Below are 23,751 nucleotides of genomic sequence, written 5' to 3'. Positions count from 1 at the left end.
ATCTGAGTTAAGAGTTACGATGAGGGTAAGATCTGAGTAAAAATTTACGATGAGGGTAAGATCTGAGTTAAGAGTTACGATGAGGGTTAGATCTGAGTTAAAAGTTACGATGACGGTAAGATCTGAGTTAAGAGTTACGATGAGGATAAGATTTGAGTTTAAAGTTACGATGAAGATAAGATCTGAGTTAATAGTAACGACGTGGATAAGATCTGAGTTCAAATTACGATGAGGGTAAGATCTGAGTTAAGAGTTACGATGAGGATCAGATCTGAGTTAAAAGTTACGATGACGGTAAGATGTGAGTTAAAAGTTACGATGATGTTAAGATTTTAGTTAAAAGTTACGATGAGGATAAGATCTGAGTTAATAGTAACGACGTGGATAAGATCTGAGTTCAAATTTCGATGAGGATAAGTTCTGAGTTAAAAGTTACGATGAGGATAAGATCTGAGTTAAAATTTCGACGAGGGTAAGATCCAAGTTAAGAGTTACGATGAGGATAAGATCTGAGTTAAAAGTTACGATGAGGATAAGATCATACTTAAAAGTTTCGATGAGGATAAGATTTGAGATTAAAGTTACGATGAAGATAAGATCTGAGTTAATAGTAACGATGTGGATAAGATCTGAGTTCAAATTACGATGAGGGTAAGATCTGAGTTAATAGTAACGATGTGGATAAGATCTGAGTTCAAATTACGATGAGGGTAAGATCTGAGTTAATAGTAACGATGTGGATAAGATCTGAGTTCAAATTACGATGAGGGTAAGATCTGAGTTAAAAGTTACGATGAGGGTAAGATCTGAGTTAAGAGTTACGATGAGTTTGAGATCTGAGTCAAAATTACGATGAGAGTAAGATTATTATTTATTTTTAGATTTTTAGTGAATTTGAACTACTCTTACTAATAATTTGTCTTAATTTGTGTAGATCTACTAAATTTTGAAATGCAGCAATGAACGCAAGCACATTGCAATATTATTACAGACTTGTAGATATTTAGCCACAGATCGCACCCTTACTGTTAGTCGCTGAGGAGTTCCATTATTCATCATATTATATTACGACAATAACTTGACCAAACGACGTTACGGTCGGTGACTCAAATATCCGTATAGCATAAAAAAGATTCTGCCTAGTATCGTTGATCCGAAGAATTGAAGAGTTCCGTTACTTTGTCATGGATCCCATAAGCACGACCTAACACAACTATCACCAAACTACTTTATAGTATATCCAATAAAAAAATAATTATTGAAATCAGTTGGCGCGATATTGACTTATTCGTAAATTTGTTGCGCTCCCTCTATAACATATGTGGTTTTCTCATGGTTGCCAAAAAAAAATATCAAAATCGGTTCACCCAATCGAAAGTTCTGAGGTAACAAACGTAAAAAAAAACATATCGACGAATTGAGAGCCTCCTCCTTTTTTGAAGTCGGTTAAAAAGAGCGACTCTATTGTTTTCATTTCTGACTGTGTTCTTTCATTTGTCCAATTCTGACAAGCGGGTCTTGTCTGGGGACTTGTCAATAATTATAACATATTTAATGAAAAAATATTTGTTTTTATTATATTACTTATGCTTTTTGCATATCAATCTTATATAAATAAATTAACCTTACCGATAATAAGTCACACCATCTTTTTTTTGAGTCGTTAATGTATAATTTAAGCACTTTTTAGAGCACACTTAGGCTTGTTGATTGACACACACTTGACACACGACTAAGGAGAAAAGTGTGCTTACATTGACTTCAAGCACACTTCCGTTCCGTTATCAGACTGTGAATGATATGTCCATACGTATAGAACGTCATTGGCGTACGCCTAAATAATAGTTTTATTAATAATAGCTGACAACGGCGCCTCTATTGTCTCGCTTTTTCGTTTCATCGAGTTTCAAATCACAATGATTCTAAAGAAGTTTCAATTCAATAAAATAATACTTATAAATATAATGCGATACATATAAATAGATTAATATAAAAAAATATGAAATGTTATTGTCACTCCCTATAGTTAATAATAGATATAAATCATTTTCCGTACTTTTAAATTAACGAAATGAAAGATACGAAAAACGTTGGTATCGTATCTGCCAACTTCACCTGACAGCTGTCAACACTGTCATATTGGCAACAATAACAAAATGGTGCGTAACCTAAAATCGTGACGATTTGCTATGAAATTTCTCTCATGCGTTGATTAAGAAGTTTCACTTCAAAAATCAAGTAGAATTATAACTGAAAATTTCTCGAATAAATAAAGTTATTCTATAATTTATTTAAATAAGGTTTTTCTACTTTGAATTATTTAACGTAGAAGATATATTAAAACAATATCGAGTCTCTGACAAAAATATTAGATAAACACGATTAATTATCTGTTTAGCCGTCAACTACCGTAAAAAACTAAAAGATAGCAGGACATTTAACTTAATTAAGTAATATTATTATGTATATTAATAAAAAGACCTTGCCTTATAGATAATATTATTAGCTAATAACGTTGTTTTATCATCAAATCAAAAATTGCTTACCCGTATCAACCCGTATCACTACGGCACACTACGGAACTAGGAACACATGATATTGATTGAAGTGACAATGAATTGAATGAATATTAGTTAATAGAGTAAGAGTGGGATGTGCTACTGATAACAGATCGTTCGTAATAATTATCACTTTAGAAATAAGAGCCAAATTCATGGTGTTAGAACCGTCTTTCTCCGTTACACGATTGTAGCCGTTATTATTACAAAGTAAAGGTTAGAAATAGCATGAAACACGCAGGACGTTAATGAATTTAACCTCGAAATCATAACTTCAGAATTCAGAAGACTGGTGGCTGTATTCCGGGAGACACGTCGAACTTAAGGTAAGATAATTTTCGTGTGTCGCAACTTTAACATCAATCCATTAATTAAATAACAATTGAATTAATATTTGTTCCAATGAATAGCGACTTAATTGTGCTGCAAGTTTATTTATTCAAGCTCGATTTGTGTTCAACATTAATTAATATAATTCAATTTAAAAATATTAAACATTATAATGTGAAAAGCTATTTTTGTGAGTGGTTTTGTTCATAGCAATATAATATTAGTGAGTATCTAAATTAATGTTATGTTAAACTTAATAGCTTTTATTTCAAAATTTACTCAACATTTTATTAAATAATAAATAAAATCTCTATGAATTTAACACATGAGACATTTAGGTATGTGTAGTCTGTATTTTAAGTATATTCTGAGTGTAATTTTCTTTAACTCTATAATTTAAATGTTATTAAAAATTAAACGCGTGAAGTTGATTGTGAAATGTGTGAAAATGTTAATTTTCTGCCATTAATAATGTTTAAATTAATTTATAAATCAAATTATCAAATCAATTCTACTTCTCTTGGTCTACATACCAAATGCGACTTTTGAATGTCAAAAGTTTTCTTTTTCCATTCACACATACATCATTTGGGCTGATGTTGAGCTTTTATGGGAAGAAATGGCAAGAAACTGACTGTCACCCTTTTAAATAAACTAAATGTTTATCATCAGCTTCATCGTTTGACAAATAATTTCAATGACAATATATGTGAATTGATGCAACAAAAATACTCAAACGTTTACGATAATTATTATATTCGGTGCAATCAATTACAATAAAAAATATTATATTACTTATAAAAAAGATAGATAAAATGACTTAATTTTATCGTAGGATTAACGATAGCTTAGCGTACCTATGACGTAATGGATGAACTGAGAATGCCATAAGGCAAATTCTATAAAGAACTTGAAATTTACTATTTAACCATGACATTGGCTATAAAAGTTATGGATTCAATGCATGCGACACTTTTGGCGAGCTTTGCGAAGGCTCTGAGGCTTGTATATAGTTAGTTGCCATGGTAATTGGAACCACTCAGCAAGATGGTTCAATATTCACTGTAATATAATTGTATGGTCAACATTATATTTAGATATTACATAAAGCTTGGAGTATTGCGGTTCTACGGACGCATCATCAAGGTATTACATATTTAGAAAAAAAACTGTTGAAATAATTAGGTAATTTAAAAGAACTTTATATTTTAAATAAAAAATACAAATTCATACGTACTTTAAACATGCACATAAAGTTCTTTACATCAAGGTAGTTAAAAATTGTAATATAAGTTTTCTCTTAGACAGTTAAGGATCTCATGACAATTCTAAATAGGTATGGCTAGGATTAATGATTCTATTTCATCGTCATATCAAACGGAAGACGGCCACTGCTGAACAAAGGCCTCCTCCATAGATGTCCGCGACGATCGGCCCTGCGCTACCCTCATGTAACCTATCCCGGCGATCTTGACCAGATCATCGGCCGATCATACGTCTTCCGGTACGTGGTCACCATTCGATGACTTTACTGTCCCAACGGCCATCTGTCCGTCGAGCTATGTACCCCGCCTACTGCCACTTTAGCTTCTCAATCATGTGTGCTATGTCGGTGACATTGGTTCTCCTACGATACTCTCCGTTTCTGAATTGATCTCGCACCGAAATATGATTAATAATTTAAATATTTCAAATTATATAAAATATACTATATAAGAAATTCCAATACCCACTTTAATTAGCAGATCAGTTCGGTGGTGGAATATTTATTTAGTAGTTGTTAGTTTGTCATAGTCACTTATTAATCTTGTGATTCGATTGAAAATTCTTACTTATCTCAGTATATCGAGTTTCGGAGGCGATTTGAGGATCAGTTCCATTCCACCAAATGATTCTTTTTGCACACAAACCCTTTATTTGTTGTTGAAAAAATCAAAGATGCCTTATGTATAAAAAATGTAAATTCATCTTATTAAAGATTCCATAATAAGATGAATTTTATTAAAACCAACCAGGGACGATACCTTTTCAACCGAAAAAAGTATAACCCGAATGTTTTTTACAGTTGAACCGTGTGAGTACACTAACACCGTCGAATGGTAGCGTCTATTGTTTTATGAAAGAGGAGGCCAAACCAGCGTACGAATCATCTGATGTTAAGTGATCACTGACACCCATATTCTCTTGCAACACCCGAGGAATTACAGGATCGTTGCCACCCTCTTAGAAAGGTAATCGGGATTTTTTGAAAGTATGTTTTGAATATTATGTTAATGTAGATCCGGCACCCATGGCTCTGTCCGTCAAACATATGACTTCGGTCTTTGAAGAGATATTATCACACTTACCTTTTTTTTTAAATACTCATTGAGTAAAAGTTTTCTGATGTCTAAACTGACGTTTGTTTTTAATAAGTTATCTTTTAATAAATAAATAAAATAATAAATACGTCTAGATAGAGCTTCTTGCTGTTAGGCAACGCATGACAACAAGCCAGGATTATAACTCTAGTGTGCGTGACAAGCTACGCCTTATACTAACAATACGATATGTCACTTAATTTTACTGCGCGTGCGTTGCTGAAACTAGAGGCTAACAGTTCACTGCAATTTTATTGCAATCACGTGTTCATAGCAGTCACAGTCTATCTAGACCTATAAACTATGTAAGAAGATTTATTTATTTTATTTATTTTAGGCAAACTTTACAGCATTTCTATTCTACAGATTAATACTATAAACTATATACATGTATTGCCTTTAAGAAAGTTTGGCAGATTCAATTACTTATAATGAAATAATAACGCTGGCAAATAAGTGGTAATTATATAAAATAAAGAAGAAGAAGTCCTGAATAATGTGTGCTTGTGATACATGATTATTAAATAGATATGTGTATAGTGTGTATGAATATGTGAGAGTGTTATGAGTTGTGAGTAGTGTGTAGTGTTCAGTCTAATGGTCATCGTTCTCAGCTTGGGACATGTGCTCGATCACTGAGTTAATAATTATATTACGGCTGATGAAAAAAATGTCAATATCTTTAAATTTTTTTTCGTATAAATTTACTATTCTGTGCAAAACAGAATGACTGCCATAATAAGATCACTATGAATGTATAATGTTCAAAATGTAAATTTATTTTACAATTATTATAAATAAATAGAAGAAAAAGCACCAAGCACTTTACGCACCAACATGGCTTTATTTTTATTTTCATCGTACTTAAGAAGTTCTACTGCATCTTTATCCCAGATCATGACGGCCATTGAACCGGAGACTCTACTAGAGTACCTCATCATCGAATACCGGTGGCTGCTGGTGATAACTACATTGATGCCCCTCTCGTTCCTCTGGAAGATCTGGTCCTTCATCAGGAATTACGTCGTCTTCAAGCTGAACAGCGCCCCGCGAGCTCATGATCGAAAAGTGAAAGAAGTTCAAACACAGGTGAGATGTATTTGACGTTTAAGTATTTTTGTTTCATCACTTAACATAATATATTGTAGATGAAATTATTGGTAAAACGACGAAGGTGTAAATGTTGATTAAAAAGAGTGGTAATGAGTTTCTAACAACTTCTTCTCATTAAAGCTAAAATTTTGCGAAGTGGCGGTAATTTTTTTATGAAAAAAAGCCCTTAGGCTGAGGCGAGCAGGACGTTCAGTTGATGGAAACTAATACGCCCTGCCCATTACAATTCAGTGCCACTACAAATGCGCTCGTCACCTTGAGACAAGATGTTCCTCATTTGCCCAGTAATTTCACAAGCTCGGCGCCCTTCAGACCGAAACACTATAATGCTTCAAATATTTTTATTCAAAATAAGATAATAAAATAGGATTAATAAACGTACCTAATTATACATATATTTTAAAACGTAGCCACTTTTGAATATAATTTATAAACAAATAGAAGATAAACACTTACATATACTTCTAATAATAGCGATAGCAAAAAAAATACCTTCGAGAGATAATTTATTACGACGCTTGCGCTCAGTGACGTCATTTGTCGAAACCGTTCAGTTTGTAGTCGACAAAACTCCTCAGTATTTGATGCGAGTTCAAATTTTGAACTAAATCGGACGTATTTACATAGAAACGTAGATATAGAGAAAAATTAATATTATAATCGTTTATCTCTAAATTAAAATAACTAACAGTACACTAGTACTGCTGGTTATATATATAGTTATATATAAAAATTAATATTTTTTTTAAACAATAATTTATTATTAGTTTCAAATCATAAATTGGCGTCGGAATATTAAGTTTAAACCTAAAGGAAACGTGCGAGAGTATATTCTCGAAGGTCCCTAATGATTTCTAAAAGTGGATCACAAAAAGATGTTTCTTGAATAGCACAGTTGTGGTATGATAGACAAAAACGTGATGCCGACGAAATTTCGAATTGTTACTAGTAGTTAATAAATAATATAATAAAATATAAACGTTCGATTAATATTACTTACTACTAATAACATAATTTTATATATTAAACAAGAAAACTACATCCGATGGTTTGTATTAATTTATAATTAATTTAATCTTTAGGTACATGATCAGTCACCCTCGCTGGTCCTCGCTCTGTGAGCAAGGTCACTGGGCACTGGCTTGTATTTAAACATCTCAATGTTTGACGTCTTGAGTCTATGAGGTCAAGATTGTGCTAACAAAACCAAAAGTAAGAGTTATTAAATTTAGTTTAAATTTAATTTTATCAAGTTTGATTAGTCAGCCAAAGAATAGTAATCTTATTTGTTTATCTTAGTATTGCTAATTTGATTATATAATAGATAAGTGGCTTAGTAATCGAACAAGATTAGATAAAGTATATCCTAGATATAATTGATAAATTTATGTGAATTTTTATTTGAAGAAATTCACAAAAATTAAGGAATCTCTTAATTTTTTTCATATTTAGAAGAACTCTGTAATTTATTTAATAATAAACTCTTGCAAGCGATGGAAATATTCACTGAATCTGTAATCCTAGAATTTCCTACTCTATTCGAACGTTATGAGGTCTCTTGTGACTAAATATCATTATTTAGTGGAATAAGTAAAAATCACTTGGTGCCAGATATCATAATAATTAAGTAATAAATAGTAGAAGTAGTAAGAAGTAGGCGTTACTTTGCGGAAATCCATAATTATCCAAATATTTTGAGTTTTCTTCAGTGTTAATTCTGCCAATATTTGTCCTTAAACAATTCAACCCGTGTTTCGCATCTACACGAGGCATCCTCAGGAGATGTTGACTTGCCAAACTCTGGCACGAGGCTGATGTCTGAGGCGGAACTAACACTAAATAAATCTCAAAATATTTGCATAGCAAAAGAGGCATTGATTCTTCTATGAATGCCTCATTTGCTATACTATTATAATATAGTATTTTTGTATCGATTTCTTCTAGAATTATGCGCGGCAATTTAAACTTAACGGCTCTTGCAGCCTCTTGCATTTCAGCACATCCTTCGTCAAATTGGTCGTGTTCTAATTTCAAAATACCTTTTCACTTCTCATGCTCTGAAATTGCTTATTTGTGCACGATATAGGCTGCACAAAATCGATTTTTGTGCACAATTGCACAAAAGTATCTACTCGTAAATGTATATAATAATAACTAATATATTAAGGCAAAGATAATGAGCTAAAAGTTCAGAGATAAAATTTTGTTGAAACTTTGTTGTTTGAAACAGGTCTTGTTTTTTCGTGCGCATATTAATTTCTTCAAAATTTGCTAAAATTGTTAAAAATGTCCATTTTATATATACTACTGTTTCATTTCCTCGCAATCGAAATGAAAAGCAGATTTTATAACTCGTCCAAAAAACCATTTTATCCTCGACATTACTATCAGCCCTCGCCTGCGACTCGGGGTGCCAAAAGTCTCGGATGAAAATGGTTCGTTTTGAGCACTCGTTGTAAAATCTACTATTTAATTTATGTGTCGAAGCGACCAGCTGGCTCTAATAGTGTCACCCGTATTTATTTAAGTGGCGTTTAGAAGCGTGACAACGGGCAAAGTGAGTTGTCTATTGTTAAGGCAATTGTATATTGACTGGAATAGTGGTGTGCTGAGGAAGAGAGTAATTGAAACCAGCTATTTGTAGAATAGATTATCATTGTGATGGTTTATGAAGCTGATGGGACCTTGAACACGGCGCGGCGGCCCCACATCTCTCATTACTGCAATAGATGACACTTAGCAATTGTGTTTGTAAACCGTCGTTACAGCTGTTATTACCTGAGAGTACAACTGCGATAGTTCATTAGTTACGTCTTATTATATTTTATGTGAAATGCCATACCATTAGCGGCGAGTGTATCTATTATAATTACTAATCCTAACAAACTGCAAAGTATTTGGAGGGCACGGTCATGAGTATATTGAACAACTTCCCTACTAAGGGCTAAGGGCACATCTTACCAGTGAGATTCTCCTTTGCACAGGATGCTGGCAAAATTTTTGAGATGCCTTTTTCTGTCGTGAAGTGATGAAGTGAAGTGAAATATGTAAACATTATTGTGTTTCTGTATGAAAGGCGTCGTAGCTTGTGAAATTAGTGGGCAGATGAGACTAATCATCTTATCTTTTGCCCTGTGCTTCCCCGGGGCGTAAAAAGAATAGGGTAGTCCCAGGCCCTAGGGTGTCGTAAGAGGCGACTACGGGCTTATTGAAACTGGGAGAGTCACGCTACCGTCTTTTGACGTCAGCACATTCGGGCCAGACTCGTCCGGGCTACTTACCACAATCGCACAGAATACCGGCGTAAAGTAGCGGCCTAGAGCCGCTATGTTTCGCATAGGTTAGTGTCGAGGACCGGAGGCCATCCCCCCCCTTCTCCTTCCCCCCAACAAAAAATATGAGTGCGGTATCAAAAGATAAATTACCCCAGGAGGGTACCGGCTCCTGTAGAGCCAGAGAATCCCTCCCCGAGCATTCGCGCTCGGGCTGCCCCTCGTATTCTGGGGAGGGCACAGTACCGCGAATGACCAAGGACAAACGAGGCTGTAACACCACGGCACCCCGCTCCACGCTTAATGTGGACTTTTGTAACATCAGGGGAATTCACTACAACTTAAACGCCGTCCACCACCACCTTGAGACGGCGCAGCCGGACTTGTGTTTCCTTACGGAGACGCAGATATCTCGACCTAGCGATACGTCATATTTATCGTACCCCGGGTATAAAATTGAGCACAATTTTTTGCCTCATGCTGGGGTATGTGTGTACGTTAGGGAGGATATCTGCTGTCGCCGTCTCGGCAATTTTGAGGGTAGGGACCTGTCTACTCTCTGGCTCCGCGTAGATTTAGTGGACCGCGTCGGCATCTATGCGTGCGTCTACAGGTCCCATAGTGGTAACGCAGAAGCCGATCACCTCATGGGCTGCGTTCAAACGGCAATTGACGACGTGCTTGCACAGATCCCCTCCGCAGATGTCATAGTCTTGGGTGATTTCAAAGGGCACAATGCCGAATGGCTTGGTTCACGTACCACAGACTACGCAGGGCGATCTGTGCATAATTTTGCATTGACGTATGGTCTGTCCCAATTGGTTGAGTCGCCAACGCGGCTCCCGGATACGGATAAACACATACCGTCCTTATTAGATCTTCTGCTGACTACACATCCCGATGGTTACCAGGTCTTTGTCGACGCCCCTCTCGGAACGTCCGACCATTGCCTGATCAGGAGTGTAGTACCCATCCGACGCCAACGTCGCAGACCACCAGCGACCCGCCGCGTTTGTCACAACAAGTCAGCAGATTGGGATAGGTCGCGTTCCTTTTTTGCATCCTACCCTTGGGGCAAGGTTTGTTTCCCTTCGGATGATCCTAGTGCCTGCGCCGTTGCAGTAGCCGATGTGATGCTGCAGGGCATGGATATTTTTATACCAAGCTCTGTAGTACCGATCGGTGGCAGATCACAGCCCTGGTTCGAGGCGTCAGTTAAAGCAGCATCTGACTGCAAAAAACAGGCGTATCGAACTTGGGTTGCGGCGCTGGGCATAAAGGATCCGAACTGCAAAGTTCTTAAGAGGAAATATAACCGTGCCTCCAGATTTTTTAAGCGGCAAATCGGCCGTGCGAAGTCAAAGCACGTCGTCAAAATCGGCGAGCAGCTTTCCAGTTACCCGACCGGAACACGCAAGTTCTGGTCGTTGTCGAAAGCTGCTCTTGGTAACATCAACTAGCCGTCCGTGCCGCCTTTGCACATGAATGACACCCTGGCCCATACGACGAGAAAGCCGATCTCCTGTGCGCTCTTTTTGCCTCCAACTCGACTCTTGACGACAACGGAAAAACACCGCCGACCATCCCGCGGTGTCAGAGCTCTATGCCTGAAGTACAGTTCAGCCAGAAAACTGTTAGGCGAGCTCTGTTTTTGTTGGACGTCAGGAAGTCGAGCGGGCCGGATGGCATTTCTCCAATCATGCTTAGAACTTGTGCCCCTGAGTTGACGCCGGTGCTAACGCGTTTATTCCGGCACTCTTATTCCAAAGGCATAGTCCCTGACTCATGGATGTCAGCCCTTGTCCATTAGATCCAAAGAAAAGGAGACAGTTCTGTTTCTGTTTGTTAATAATTATACTAATAATGTACATACACAAAATTCTAATTTACATATTCAAGAATTGTAGTTAAAAATTAAATATATTTTATAATCAATAAAATATTTTATTAATAAATAACCATTCCATAAATTATGATATTAATATATATAACATTTAAGTAATAACCTAACCATTTCTCAAGTTAAACAATATCAATATTAAATAGTTCAACTAAGATTAGTTTAAGTTACCACTTCTGTCTTCCTTCTGTCTACCGAGAGATGAGATGCACACGTTTTATTTTCATGGATGAAACTTATTTTTATTGACTAACAAAAACATGTTTGATCCTTAGATACTATTGATGTGTTAACTTTTAACACAAGGAATTATTACATTGTTTTATAGAGGAAATAATGTATAATGGAACGTCTTGTGTCACATTGTGACGTTTATAGAACCCAAGAGCATGAAACATTCATTTCACGGATCGTAATCGAACGGTTTTTATTTAAAATTATTCAGGATCTTGTCTTTTGAATTCGAATTTCAAATTTAGGTCGGAATTTTAAAATAACAATAATGTATAAGATGGTCGACATCGGTAGCCGCCTGAATCGATGAATAAATCAAGTTCCTTAAAAAATAAAATTTTAGAGAGCATAATTAACCGCCAGCTTTAACCGCCATTAACCTAACCTAACCTATGCGAAACATAGCGGCACTAGGCCGCTACTTCACGCCGGTATTCTGTGCGAGTGTGGTAAGTAACCCGGACGAGTCTGGCCCAATTGTGCTGACGTCATAAGACGGCAGCGTGACTCTCCCGCTTTCAAAAAGCCTGTAGTCGCCTCTTACGACACCCTTGGACCTGGGGCTACCCTATTCACGAGCATGACGCATGGACCAGCCATCGCCTCCCTCGACCATATTTTAGGGAAGGGAACGACCCGCCCCACGTCGCCACCACAAGCAGAGGCATTTAAGCGAGCATGACGATACCTGTCACGAGAAATCTACCGAATAACAAAACAATTCAAGTTCATCTACATATTATGCAATACTTACTAAATGCCTCTACTTACAATTTTGTTTCAAATTACATAACTCACGATAATTATTATTGAAATTGATTAAAAAACAGAAACAATATTAATATTTAAATTATATAACTATAATGACATTTATCAAACTAAGACAGACATGTAACAGCCCAGCAGCTCAGTCCCAAGGGTTCTTTAGATCCAGATATTCAGATATTTTACAGTACCCTTTTGTATCTAACTTTTCCTTTAGCACTGATTTATATTCATTTAAAGGTAAGTTCTGAATGTCAATAGGGACCTTATTATAAAAACGTATACACAGACCTCTGAATGAATTTGTGACTTTTTGAAGTCGACTTACATGAACAGCAAGCCTATCCCTATTTCTAGTATTGGCATTATGAGTGTCACTATTTTTTTTAAACGAATTTATATTTTTTTTACATAAACAAGGTTTTCATATATGTATTGCGATGTCAAAGTCAAAACTTTTATTTCCTTAAATTTTTCCCTTGGTGACACTCTTCGTCCTAATTTATAGATGGCACGAATAGCTCGCTTCTGCAGTGTGAAAATGGTGTTAACATCGGCAGCATGTCCCTAAAGTAAAATACCGTATGTCATCAGACTATGAAAATAGCTGAAGTAGACCAACCTCGCGGTATTTTCATCCTTAAGTTGCCGAATTTTTTTAACTGCGTATGCTGCAGAACTAAGCTTTTTCGCCAAATTCATAATATGAGGACCCCACTGAAGTTTGGTATCTAAGGTAATCCCTAAAAATACGGTTGTATCTACAAGTTTCAACTCATCGTCTTTTACTACAATATTTGTGTCAACCTGTCTAACATTAGGCAGGGAAAATTTAATACGTTTGGTTTTTTTTTTTCATTAAGAAGGAGATTATTCGTAGTGAACCATTCCACTACTTTGGAGATAGCATAGTTCACGTCATCAAAAGCAGTATGCTGTCTATGTAGTTTAAAAAGTAAAGAAGTATCATCTGCAAACAATACTATCTCATGCTTATTTTGTACAAAGTATGGAAAATCATTTATATATACAAGGAATAGGAATGGCCCAAGAATTGAACCCTGTGGAACGCCCATGGTAATGGGAGATCCAGCTGACCTCTTACTGTTCACTTCAACCATCTGAAACCTGTTTCCCAAATAAGACTTCAGAAGGCCAAGTGCTTCTCCCTTGATACCATAATGATGTAGTTTTCTGATTAAGATTTCATGATGAACACAGTCAAATGCCTTGGATAAATCACAGAAAATACCAACGGCATCCTGACAATTATCCCAGGCTTCAAAAATTTGCTGAATAAGCTCAACACCAGCATCTGTTGTTGAGCGACCCCTTGAAAAACCAAATTGTTTAGTGCTCATTAAATTGTTACCATAAAAATGATTAAGCAATTGTTGTAAAATAAGCTTTTCAAATATTTTACTTAGCGTCGGTAGAATAGATATTGGTCTAAAATTTGTGGGGTCAGAAGAACTACCAGCTTTGAATAATGGAATGACTTTACTCTGTTTCATCAAATCAGGAAACACACCATTGTCAACACATAAGTTAAATATGACAACCAAGTATGGAGCAATACAATCAGCTATGGAGTGAATTATTTTAACGGAAAAGCCATCAAGATCAGCAACCTTTTTCAATTCTACTGATTTAAAGGCTTTCATAACATCATTGTAAGTAACATGAGTGAATTTGAACTCTATTTTACATTCATTTACATTAGACATAGATTCAGCAAGAGTGGCAGATGACTTTAGGGCCTCGGTGGTGGAAACTGGAATATCAGCAAAAAATCTTTCAATAGCATCCGCAACATCTTGGTCTGTATCCAAGATTTTATCATTTATTTTTAAACTAAAATTTAAGTTGCGAGGTTTGTTTCTTCCAGTCTCACTGTTTATTACTTGCCATGTTGATTTTATTTTATCTCAACTATTTTTTATTTTATTACTTATATACATTGATTTTGCTAAGGTACATGAGCGTTTAAATATCTTTGAATAATTTTTTACATAGTTAGCAAATCTTTCTGAGTGATTATACAATTTTTCCTCATAAAGTGAGTATAATTTCCTCCTGCTAATATGAATTCCCACCGTTGCCCAATCACTGAAAGACAATGAATTATTTTTCTGTATATACTTTGGCTTAAATATAACATTATATTCACCTTTGATAACATCAATAACAGAATCATATAGTTCATTTGGGTCCTCATAATGATTTACATTAGGTAACTTCATTAAAGTATTTGATCTAAAATTATTTAGGCGACTAGTGTTCACAGGTATATATTTAACACTGTACTTAAGGTAACTATAAATAAAATTAAAAGTGGTTAGTAGGCCACAGTGGTCTGATTGTAATTAATTTATAAGTGACTTTGACTGTGGAACAATATTGGTAAATATATTATCAAGACACCTAGATGTAGTCACTGTAATTCTAGTTGGCTCTAAAAATAAATTTACTAGATTATAGCATCGAAATAGGGATATTAGCTTAGTGTAATCTTGGTGAATCTTCTTGTATAATAAATAAGGTTTTAATTTTGAATCGGGATTTGAGAACAGTGCCCACAGAGAACTACTACAGCTCCTTATCGGAATACTTGGCAGGTGTACATATTTTATGAATAACTAGCAGACCCGACAGACGTTGTTCTGTATATAATAAATAAAATAATGTTTTAATATGAATTTGTCAATAATATATCATAACATCAAAAATTACTTCGTAAAATATGAACCCTGCTGTCTTAATGAAATTGTTTCACAGCAGAACTGTCAAACCGTGCGTCAATAAATTCTTTCATAGAAATTATGTATGGACACATCATAGGAAAAACAAATTTGTTGTTTTTATTTAATTTAGCTGCATTTACCCGATGTCGGTGATGACGGGTCACCCGATGTTACCTAAGTGACCACAACATCGTTATCATCAGCACATATTATTATTTTGTAACACACGAGGAACCACAGCGTCGCCGGCTTTTTTTCTGAACAATCGAGCTCTCTCAGAAGTACTGCGTTCGAGTGATGCGTGCAGTCGATACCAACTCAGAGGGTATATGCATGAATTTGAATGAAAAAAACATTCTTATTCAATTAAAAAATAAGCATTCTTACCCAGCAAAATATTTCGGCTATTCAAACGCGCCATTTTGCGCGGGGTGTCTGTGACGTCAGAGTCTATCCCAAGAATCTATATTGTACTAATAAATGTATGGCCGGTTTTTTCTTCGGTTATACTGCGTAAACTACTGAAACAGATCATAATAATTCCTGTACCATTAGATGCAGCGTATTTTGGAGAAGATTTAAGTATATAATATGTTGGCGATTACTTATTTAGAACCTATTTTTTTACCTAGAAATGCCTATAAACTCGCAATACAACAAATTCTGTCCATGACATTTCATTACATATAGTGATAATTCATACAATGAGCGGGCGCGGGGTATTGTCGGGTCAGCAGTTGTCTTGTGTAAACAAATTTGTAACAATTGAAATGTATTGAATTTAATTACAATTTGTGATCTATAAAATAATTAAAAAAATAGGTTCTAAATAAGTTCTAAGTAATTGATTATTCTTTTATTTATATTAATACATTTTAGAATTCGAAACTATAAATAAATTTAAATACCACTTTATTTATACATTAACGAGGTTGCTATCTCTATGAATATCTTTTTTCAACACTAAACTTCGCACTCTGCTGGTGCATTTCAAAACTAATTGGCACTGAGTCGTATTACGTATACACGTGAGCATTGTAGAAAAATAAACAGCATTTTTGAATGTAGGTTCTTAACACGTCCAATTATTTACAGGTAAAATTATGGCTGAGTGGCGACCGGAGTACTAAACTGTGTACAGCTAGGCCGGCCTGGCAGACCATGTCGTTCAGACGAGGGCTCTACAAGAACACGTTTACGAATATCCACATCAATCTGGTTGATATTCTTGAAGTCGACATTCATAATATGGTAAGTAACTAATTACTTCAAGAATAGATAATAGATATTATGTTTGCTGAATTTTCAGCTTTTGACTCAGACTACTATTTAGGGGTTCCGCCCCAGAAGGAGCGGAGACAGACTATCCCATAGCGAGGTGTATAAGTACCTTATAAACCTCAATTGGTAAACAGCTGAAATAGTGATAGTGTGTTTTTATTGTCGCCATAACTAAGATGGAGAAATACAAAATGGCTGCCATACTAATAGAAAAAAAAATACAAAAGGATCTCCTATCATTACTGACTGATACCTTCGTGTCAACCCCGTAGGCTAGTCAATAAGTTCAAAAGCACGTTTTATTCAAATTATAATAAAAAGAAAACTGTAGATAATTTAAACGTCGATGATATACTATAACAGCCATGAAAACGTTGAAAAAATTGAGTTTAGAACTATCCTCTATTTTGAACCACATTGAAAATTTTTTTTTTTTTATTATTTTTTTTTTCTTAAGTATAGTTTTATTTAAAAGGATGGTGATTACGGCGATAAGGTTGTTTAATGCTTGTATGGATTATAGCACAGTAAAACGACGTGTTGACACTGAGACTTTATTTGTGACTAATTTTTAGTAATGAATGCTAGAGGACTGTAACGGGTATAGGTATAGGTATAGGTATAGGGCTCCTGTTTCCGCAATTAAACCACTAGCATGGGTCCATTTTGCGTGCAGTAATGGCCGGTTACTCCAACCAGCCCAGCTCCTTCCAGAAGTTCAGAACATTCCTGGGGTGTTCACAGACTTCTTGGAGCGACCTTGTATTGGTTAAGGTTTTTGCCCGTTGGTTGGCCACCCCCGCGCATTCCAGGATTACGTGAGCGACCGTTTCGTCTTCGGTCAGACAACCTCTGCACTTAGGGCTGTCCGTTACGCCGATTGTGAAAAGGTGTTTGTTTAGTGATGTGTGACCCGTTAGGGTGCCCACCATTATACGGATGTCATGTCTGTTGAGGCTCATAAGTCTACGTGTCAGTTTGGGCGATAGTGCAGGTATCGCCACCTTCGACTGTCTACAGCTTGAGACATTCATCCATCGGGTGTTGTGTAGGTCGTTGGTGAGAGAGCGTATCCATGAGCGCATTTGGCTGAAGGGCAGTGGCAGAAGTGGCAATGGACCAGACACTGTATTTGCCGATGCCCGCCTTGCAAGCTCATCCGCTGCATCATTACCCAACGAACCACTATGTCCCTTGATCCATTGCAGAGTTACCTGGTTATAAGAGGCAACTTGCTCCAGGGTTTGGTGACATTCGTGTATTAGTGCTGAGTTGTGTGTGGTACCCTTCAGCGCTGTTAGTACCGCCATACTGTCAGAAAGAAATCTGATGTTGTGGCCATGTACCTTTCTTCTTAATATAGCGCTGGCGGCTTCCTTGATGGCTACGCACTCACATTGGAAGATGGAGCTGTGTGTGCCCAAGGGTATGGAAATGTGTATGTTTAGTTCCTGTGAGAATATGCCGGCACCAGTTCCAGTAGCCATTTTCGAGCCGTCTGTGTAAATTCTTAGTTCGTTTACACCTGACTGGTCAGCATCTTTCTCATATAGCTGTATGTGATAGTTTTTATGGAAGGTATTTGTTTTAGTTATCTTATCACATGGTGCCTCACAGAGTGGATAATCCTTTGTTACCCTATTCCAGAGCTTATCTGTTAGGCCGTCTTCATTCTTCCATACACCCAACAGCTTTAGACGTAGAGTCGCCATTGTCGCTTCTTGTTGAAAGTGTATGTCGAGTGGTGTTAGCCCTAGAATAGTTTCAAGGGCCGAGGAAGGCGTGGTGCGCATGCATCCTGTTATGGCTGTGCAGGCCAGCCGCTGGAAACGCTGCAGCTTGGTTTGCACTGTCACAAGCTCTGTCCTGGGCCACCACGCTATTGCTCCGTAGGAGATAATTGGTCTGATGACTGCTGTATAGAGCCATCTGCTTATCTTTGGAGCAAGACCCCAGGTTCTGCCTATGAGTCTTCTGCACTGCCAAAAGATGATGCATGCTTTTTCCAGCTTGTTTTCAAGGTGTTTGTTCCAAAGCAACTTACTATCCAGTATAACCCCCAGGTATTTAACTTCTTTAGTAAGGCTTAGTTCGGTGTTGAACAGCTTTGGTAATGTTAGATTACCAAGGCTGCGTTTGTTAGTGAATAGTATTAGTTCCGTCTTTGACGGATTAGCTGTGAGTTTGTGTTGCGCGCACCATTCTTCCAAAATCTTAAAAGCAGATCTCATGAGGCTACATAAGACGTTCTCGACTGGTCCTGTTATTAGAATGGCGAGGTCGTCAGCATAGCCCACTGTGTACAGTTTCTTTTTGTTTAGCCTTGTGATGAGCTCATCTACCACAAGGTTCCAGAGTAGCGGCGAGAGTACCCCTCCTTGTGGGCAGCCCGTTGCCACCACACATCTAGTACTGGTGTTCACAGTAAATCGTATCGCCCTATGCCTCAACATGCTGTCTATCCACCCGGCAATTGTAGGATCTACATCATGAGCGGCTAGCGCTCGGCCTATGCTAGTGAAAGGGGTTTTGTCGAAGGCGCCTTCGATATCAATAAAAGCACCTAAGGTTGATTGTTTACGTGATAATCCTTTCAATGCGAGAGATGTTACGCAATAGAGTGCGGATTCGGTTGATCTGCCCTGAGTATAGGCGTGTTGGTTGTCATGTAGCGGTTTTTGTATGAGGGCATTTTCCCTAATATCCCTATAGGACTGTAACGGGTATAATATAATACCCTATGAGAGCTACTCTAGAGTTACAGTCCTGCATAATATACACATAAGTTATAACAAGGTACCTATAGCGGCCCTAAGTTGCAATACGCTTAGACATACCGCCCACCCAAGGATCCATCCTTTTAATAATAGGTACTTATAACAAAAAACAACAAAAAACTAAACTTGAATGATGTGCGTAAGGCACTTAATAACATAAAAACAACAAAAAAATCACATGAATCAACTAACAAAATAGAATTGATCAGTAAAATATAAACGTAATTAGTAAAAGCTGAAAAGTACATGAACATAATTATGTATAGAACATGGTGAGTACCTACACAAATACAGATAGGCAAAATACATTCACTGTTCACATAACTTAATTTAGGTAGGTACATTATTATAAAGATGACTTGATTAAAGTTTGAATCCCTGGCTAACTTAGTAAGTCATGAATTAATCCATTGTTATTGAGAAGTTTTATAACACACTTATTTATCAAAATTAGTGAAGCGATTACAAATTAATGGATAAGTAGTTAACTACTTAACAGCGTTAACGCTGACACCATGGATCCGGGTTCGAATCCCCGAAAAGTTTACCTATACATACATTTTTTTAACCTACAGTTTATATTCTAATGAAATTAAAATGAACTTTGTTTACGTAATACACATAATTTGCTCACGGATCGTTTATATACACCGTTTTTACATTTTATTGATACGACACGAGTAATGCCGTCTAGACCGACATGTTTTTGAATAATTTTGCCCAGTATCCATTTGCTAGGGGGTACATTGTCCTCCTTTAGAATTATAATGTTGTCGATTTCTGGTTCAGACTTTTTAACCGACTTCCAAAAGGAGGAGGTTATCAATTCGATCGTTATTTTTTTATGTATGTACACCGATTACTCTGAGATTTATGATCCGATTTACGTAATTCCTTTTATGTTTGATGCGAAATAGATGCCACTTGGTCCCATAAAATTTTAACATAGTTTGGCCCTGTTGTTTTCATTTTATAAACATTTATATGAAAATTTTCGTGTACCTGGATGACATAATTGTTTTCTGTGTCCGGTTTTTTTTGAGTTTTCATTCAAGTTAATTATATATTATTATTAACTGACACTAAAACGTAAAACATAAAAAATAAACTACGTTTAAAAAAACCGACTTCAAAAACTGAAAAGTATCAAAGAACTAACAATTTAATTTAATACACCTCTTATGCAAACCTTTACCTTAAATATTAATAAAATACTATTATTTGTATGTGCTACATATTGATAGCCTTGAAGTCGGTGCCAAGGCAAAATATGTAATAAAGGTACCTACACTCGCCACGCGTGACTTTGAGCGGGATAGCTTCGTCTAGAAAAAAACAACCCAAGCGGACAGACACGCAAGGCCAGACAACCTTAATAAATACAGTAAGTAAGCTGTTGATAATAATAAGTTTTATTTTGTTTAGGGCTTGGCACTGACTTAAAACCTATTAATAGGTAGCACATATAAATAATAGTATTTTATTAATATTGAAAGTAAAGGTTTGCATAAGAGGTGTATTAAATTAAATTTTTAGTTATTTGATACTTTTCAGTTTTTGAAGTTTATTTTTTATTTGTATTTCATTTATATATTTGGTTTATGTTTGTAAGATATTCTTTATACCATCTGTTCCAGAAATCGTTTAGCATTTTTTGTGTTAGCCTCCATCTATCTAAGCTAGAAGTATTACAATTTGTATAGTTTTCATCACTTAAATTTATTAAAGGTTCGCAAATCAGAAAATGACCGGGTGTTAGTGAAAGTGGGTCATTGGGGTTATCACTTAGTACAGTGATGGGCCGTATTAAGCATGCTTCGACTTGAGCCAGTACTGTGGCTAGCTCCTCATATGTAAGGGTAGCATCTCCAATGACCTTTCTAAGATGAGTCTTGGTACTACGCACGCCAGCCTCCCACATACCGCCAAAATTGGGTGGATGAGGGGGTATGAAATGCCATGTAGTACGCTTTAGGACTAGCAACTCTGCTATTTCACCAGGATTCGAAGACTTGGCACTGTTGAACATGTCTCTCAGCTGTTTATCTGCACCCATGAAATTAGTGCCGTTGTCACTATAAATATGGTGACAGTGACCTCGTCTCGATGTCAAGCGCCGAAATGCTGAAATGAACGTCCGTGACAGCTTCCACGTGGAGGGCACGCGTTACCATACAGATAAACAAACATATTATGTAGCCCTTGTAGGATCTAGCTCCCCTGCCTGGCGAGAAACGAATGTTGATGGGACCTGCGTAGTCCACGCCAGCTGATTTAAAGGCTCGGTCAGCTGTTACTCTCACGTAAGGTAACTGACCCATGACTTGCGTGGCATTCTTCTTAGAATACCTAATGAAAGTAAAACATTCACGGTATATTTTCTTTGTTAGGTCCTTAGCTCGTAAGATCCAGTATCGACCTCAAATAAATAAGCATTACTAGAGGACCACCATGCATTGTCATAATATGAGCATCTTTAATTATTAATTAACTAAGAGTTGGCGGGCGTATTCAAAAATCTCAAATGCCATATGATACACAGCACCAAATAATTTTGCCCAGTATCCATTTTCTAAAGGAGGATAATATACCCCCTAGCAAATGGATACCCATATGGCATTTGAGATTTTTGAATACGCCCGCCAACTCTTAGTATTGCATTATTGTCTATAATTGGACAAAGGTTTCGAAGCTTACTCCTTTCCAATACGTAACCACGAGATTTTAACTGCTGCAAATCTTCGTCAAATTCAATAGATTGCACTTGATACAGTTATTTAACGATTCTGTTAATTCCTTTTGGTAATAAAATTAGAAGAAGATTCACTATCTGCTTTAGGTAATTTAAGGTTAAGAATGCGTCTGCAATATGAGATTACACGTAACATTTTTGATAAACTTGAAAATTTCAAATTCCAAATTAATTCTTCTTCGGTGTTATGTATAGTAGTCAAAGATGTTACACGTTCTTCCTCTCGCGTGTCTTCAATGTTAGGAATACTAATACTCGTATTTAATTAGACAACCAAACTGATCCATTCCACCACAGTGTATGGTTCAACAATTCTGAACCTTGCAAGCGTCGTGATGCGCAGTCGGCTGGGTTCATATCTGTAGATACGTGCCCCCGTTGCTCGAAATCTACAGTGTTTAATATGTCTGACACCCGATTGCTCACGAAAGTACTCCAACTGCTTGGTCCACCCTTTAACCTAGCCAGGACAATTGTGGAATCTGTCCTGTGTCGCAACAAACACCGCACCACAGAGTTCTAAGCTGGGAATTAAGATTTGTTTCTCTATTGGAGCCACCTTTGTTTTTGACGTTATTAGATTAACATGCACTCGTTCATCATCTATGACTCATGACTATGACAGAATTCATGGTTTTTGATCTATTTTTAACAATTCTATGACGTATTTCTTTTACTCATCCTTATCGGTGAAACATCAATATATGCCAAATTATAAAATTTAGTTAAAAAAAATTGTTTGTCTATATTTTTAAAATTAACGCTTATTTAGTTTAACTGGAATCTTACAATTATTTATTAAATAATAATTAGCTGTACCTAAGAGACAATTAAATTTAATCGTAGTCTCTCTTGTACACAATTACCACAACCATATTATAACATTTTGCTTACTTACACCCTTATCGCATGATGCATTAAAAAGAGAAATACTTGAATACAATTTATAAAGATAAAATTTATTTCGATTAAATTATATCGACATGTACTTGTTGAGTAGCAAGATATCTGTTTTGTTTATCAACACCCATGCTTTAAATCCTCTATTAAAGATTCTGAAACAGTTAGCTTATTGCCAACATTAAAACACCCAATTTCCTAATAACCATGACATCATCCAAACGAGTGTTGTAATGTTGTACTGAATTTCATAACAACACTCCTTAGTTTTTTTTTCAATCCCTTCATGCGCTAAGAGTTTCAACAGACAGCCACATTCTTATTACTCGATACGTGGTATCATTATGAATTTCAAAAAAAGAACATTTTCGTTTACGTGCGTTCCACACTACCAGAACGTCGCGCACTGTAATAAAAAAGTAGGTCATTCGAATCCCCGCCATTTTAACTTGATATTTTTAATATTTTATTAATAAAAAATGAGCGATTCAAGTTTTGACTGCACACCGCCAGATATTTTAAACATTACTACTAAATAAATAATTATTTAATTGTATATAATCAGTATGGATGATATTAGGTTACTACTAGGACTGGCTGTTTTAATGTTAGCAGTAAGCTAACTGTTTCAGAATCTTTTAGAGGATTCATATTATGGGTGTAGATAAAGTCTTGTATGCAACTGTTGATAATTAGGTATTAAAACACTCATGTGATACTATTATCACACTCGGCTTTGCCTCGTGTGATGAACCCACATTCGTG

At 36.2% G+C, this 23,751-nt stretch overlaps 1 protein-coding gene across 1 annotated transcript in view; it reads left to right on the top strand.

The window, feature by feature from the left end:
- The first annotated feature begins 2,853 nt into the window (after positions 1-2,853).
- Positions 2,854-23,751, top strand: part of LOC126979731 (delta(24)-sterol reductase-like) — a 67,462-nt gene continuing 46,564 nt past the window's right edge. The window contains exons 1-3 of the mRNA XM_050829230.1: positions 2,854-2,884; positions 6,143-6,337; positions 16,372-16,527. Of these exons, the coding sequence (XP_050685187.1) occupies positions 6,146-6,337; positions 16,372-16,527 (348 nt within the window). The 5' untranslated portion in view covers positions 2,854-2,884; positions 6,143-6,145. The remainder of the gene's footprint in view (positions 2,885-6,142; positions 6,338-16,371; positions 16,528-23,751) is intronic.

The sequence above is a fragment of the Leptidea sinapis genome, chromosome 4 (genome assembly GCF_905404315.1).
Source record: "Leptidea sinapis chromosome 4, ilLepSina1.1, whole genome shotgun sequence".
Taxonomy (NCBI): Eukaryota; Metazoa; Arthropoda; class Insecta; order Lepidoptera; family Pieridae; genus Leptidea; species Leptidea sinapis.
The sequence above is the reverse complement of the archived record's forward strand: the minus strand, read 5'-3'. Positions and strand labels throughout refer to the sequence as shown.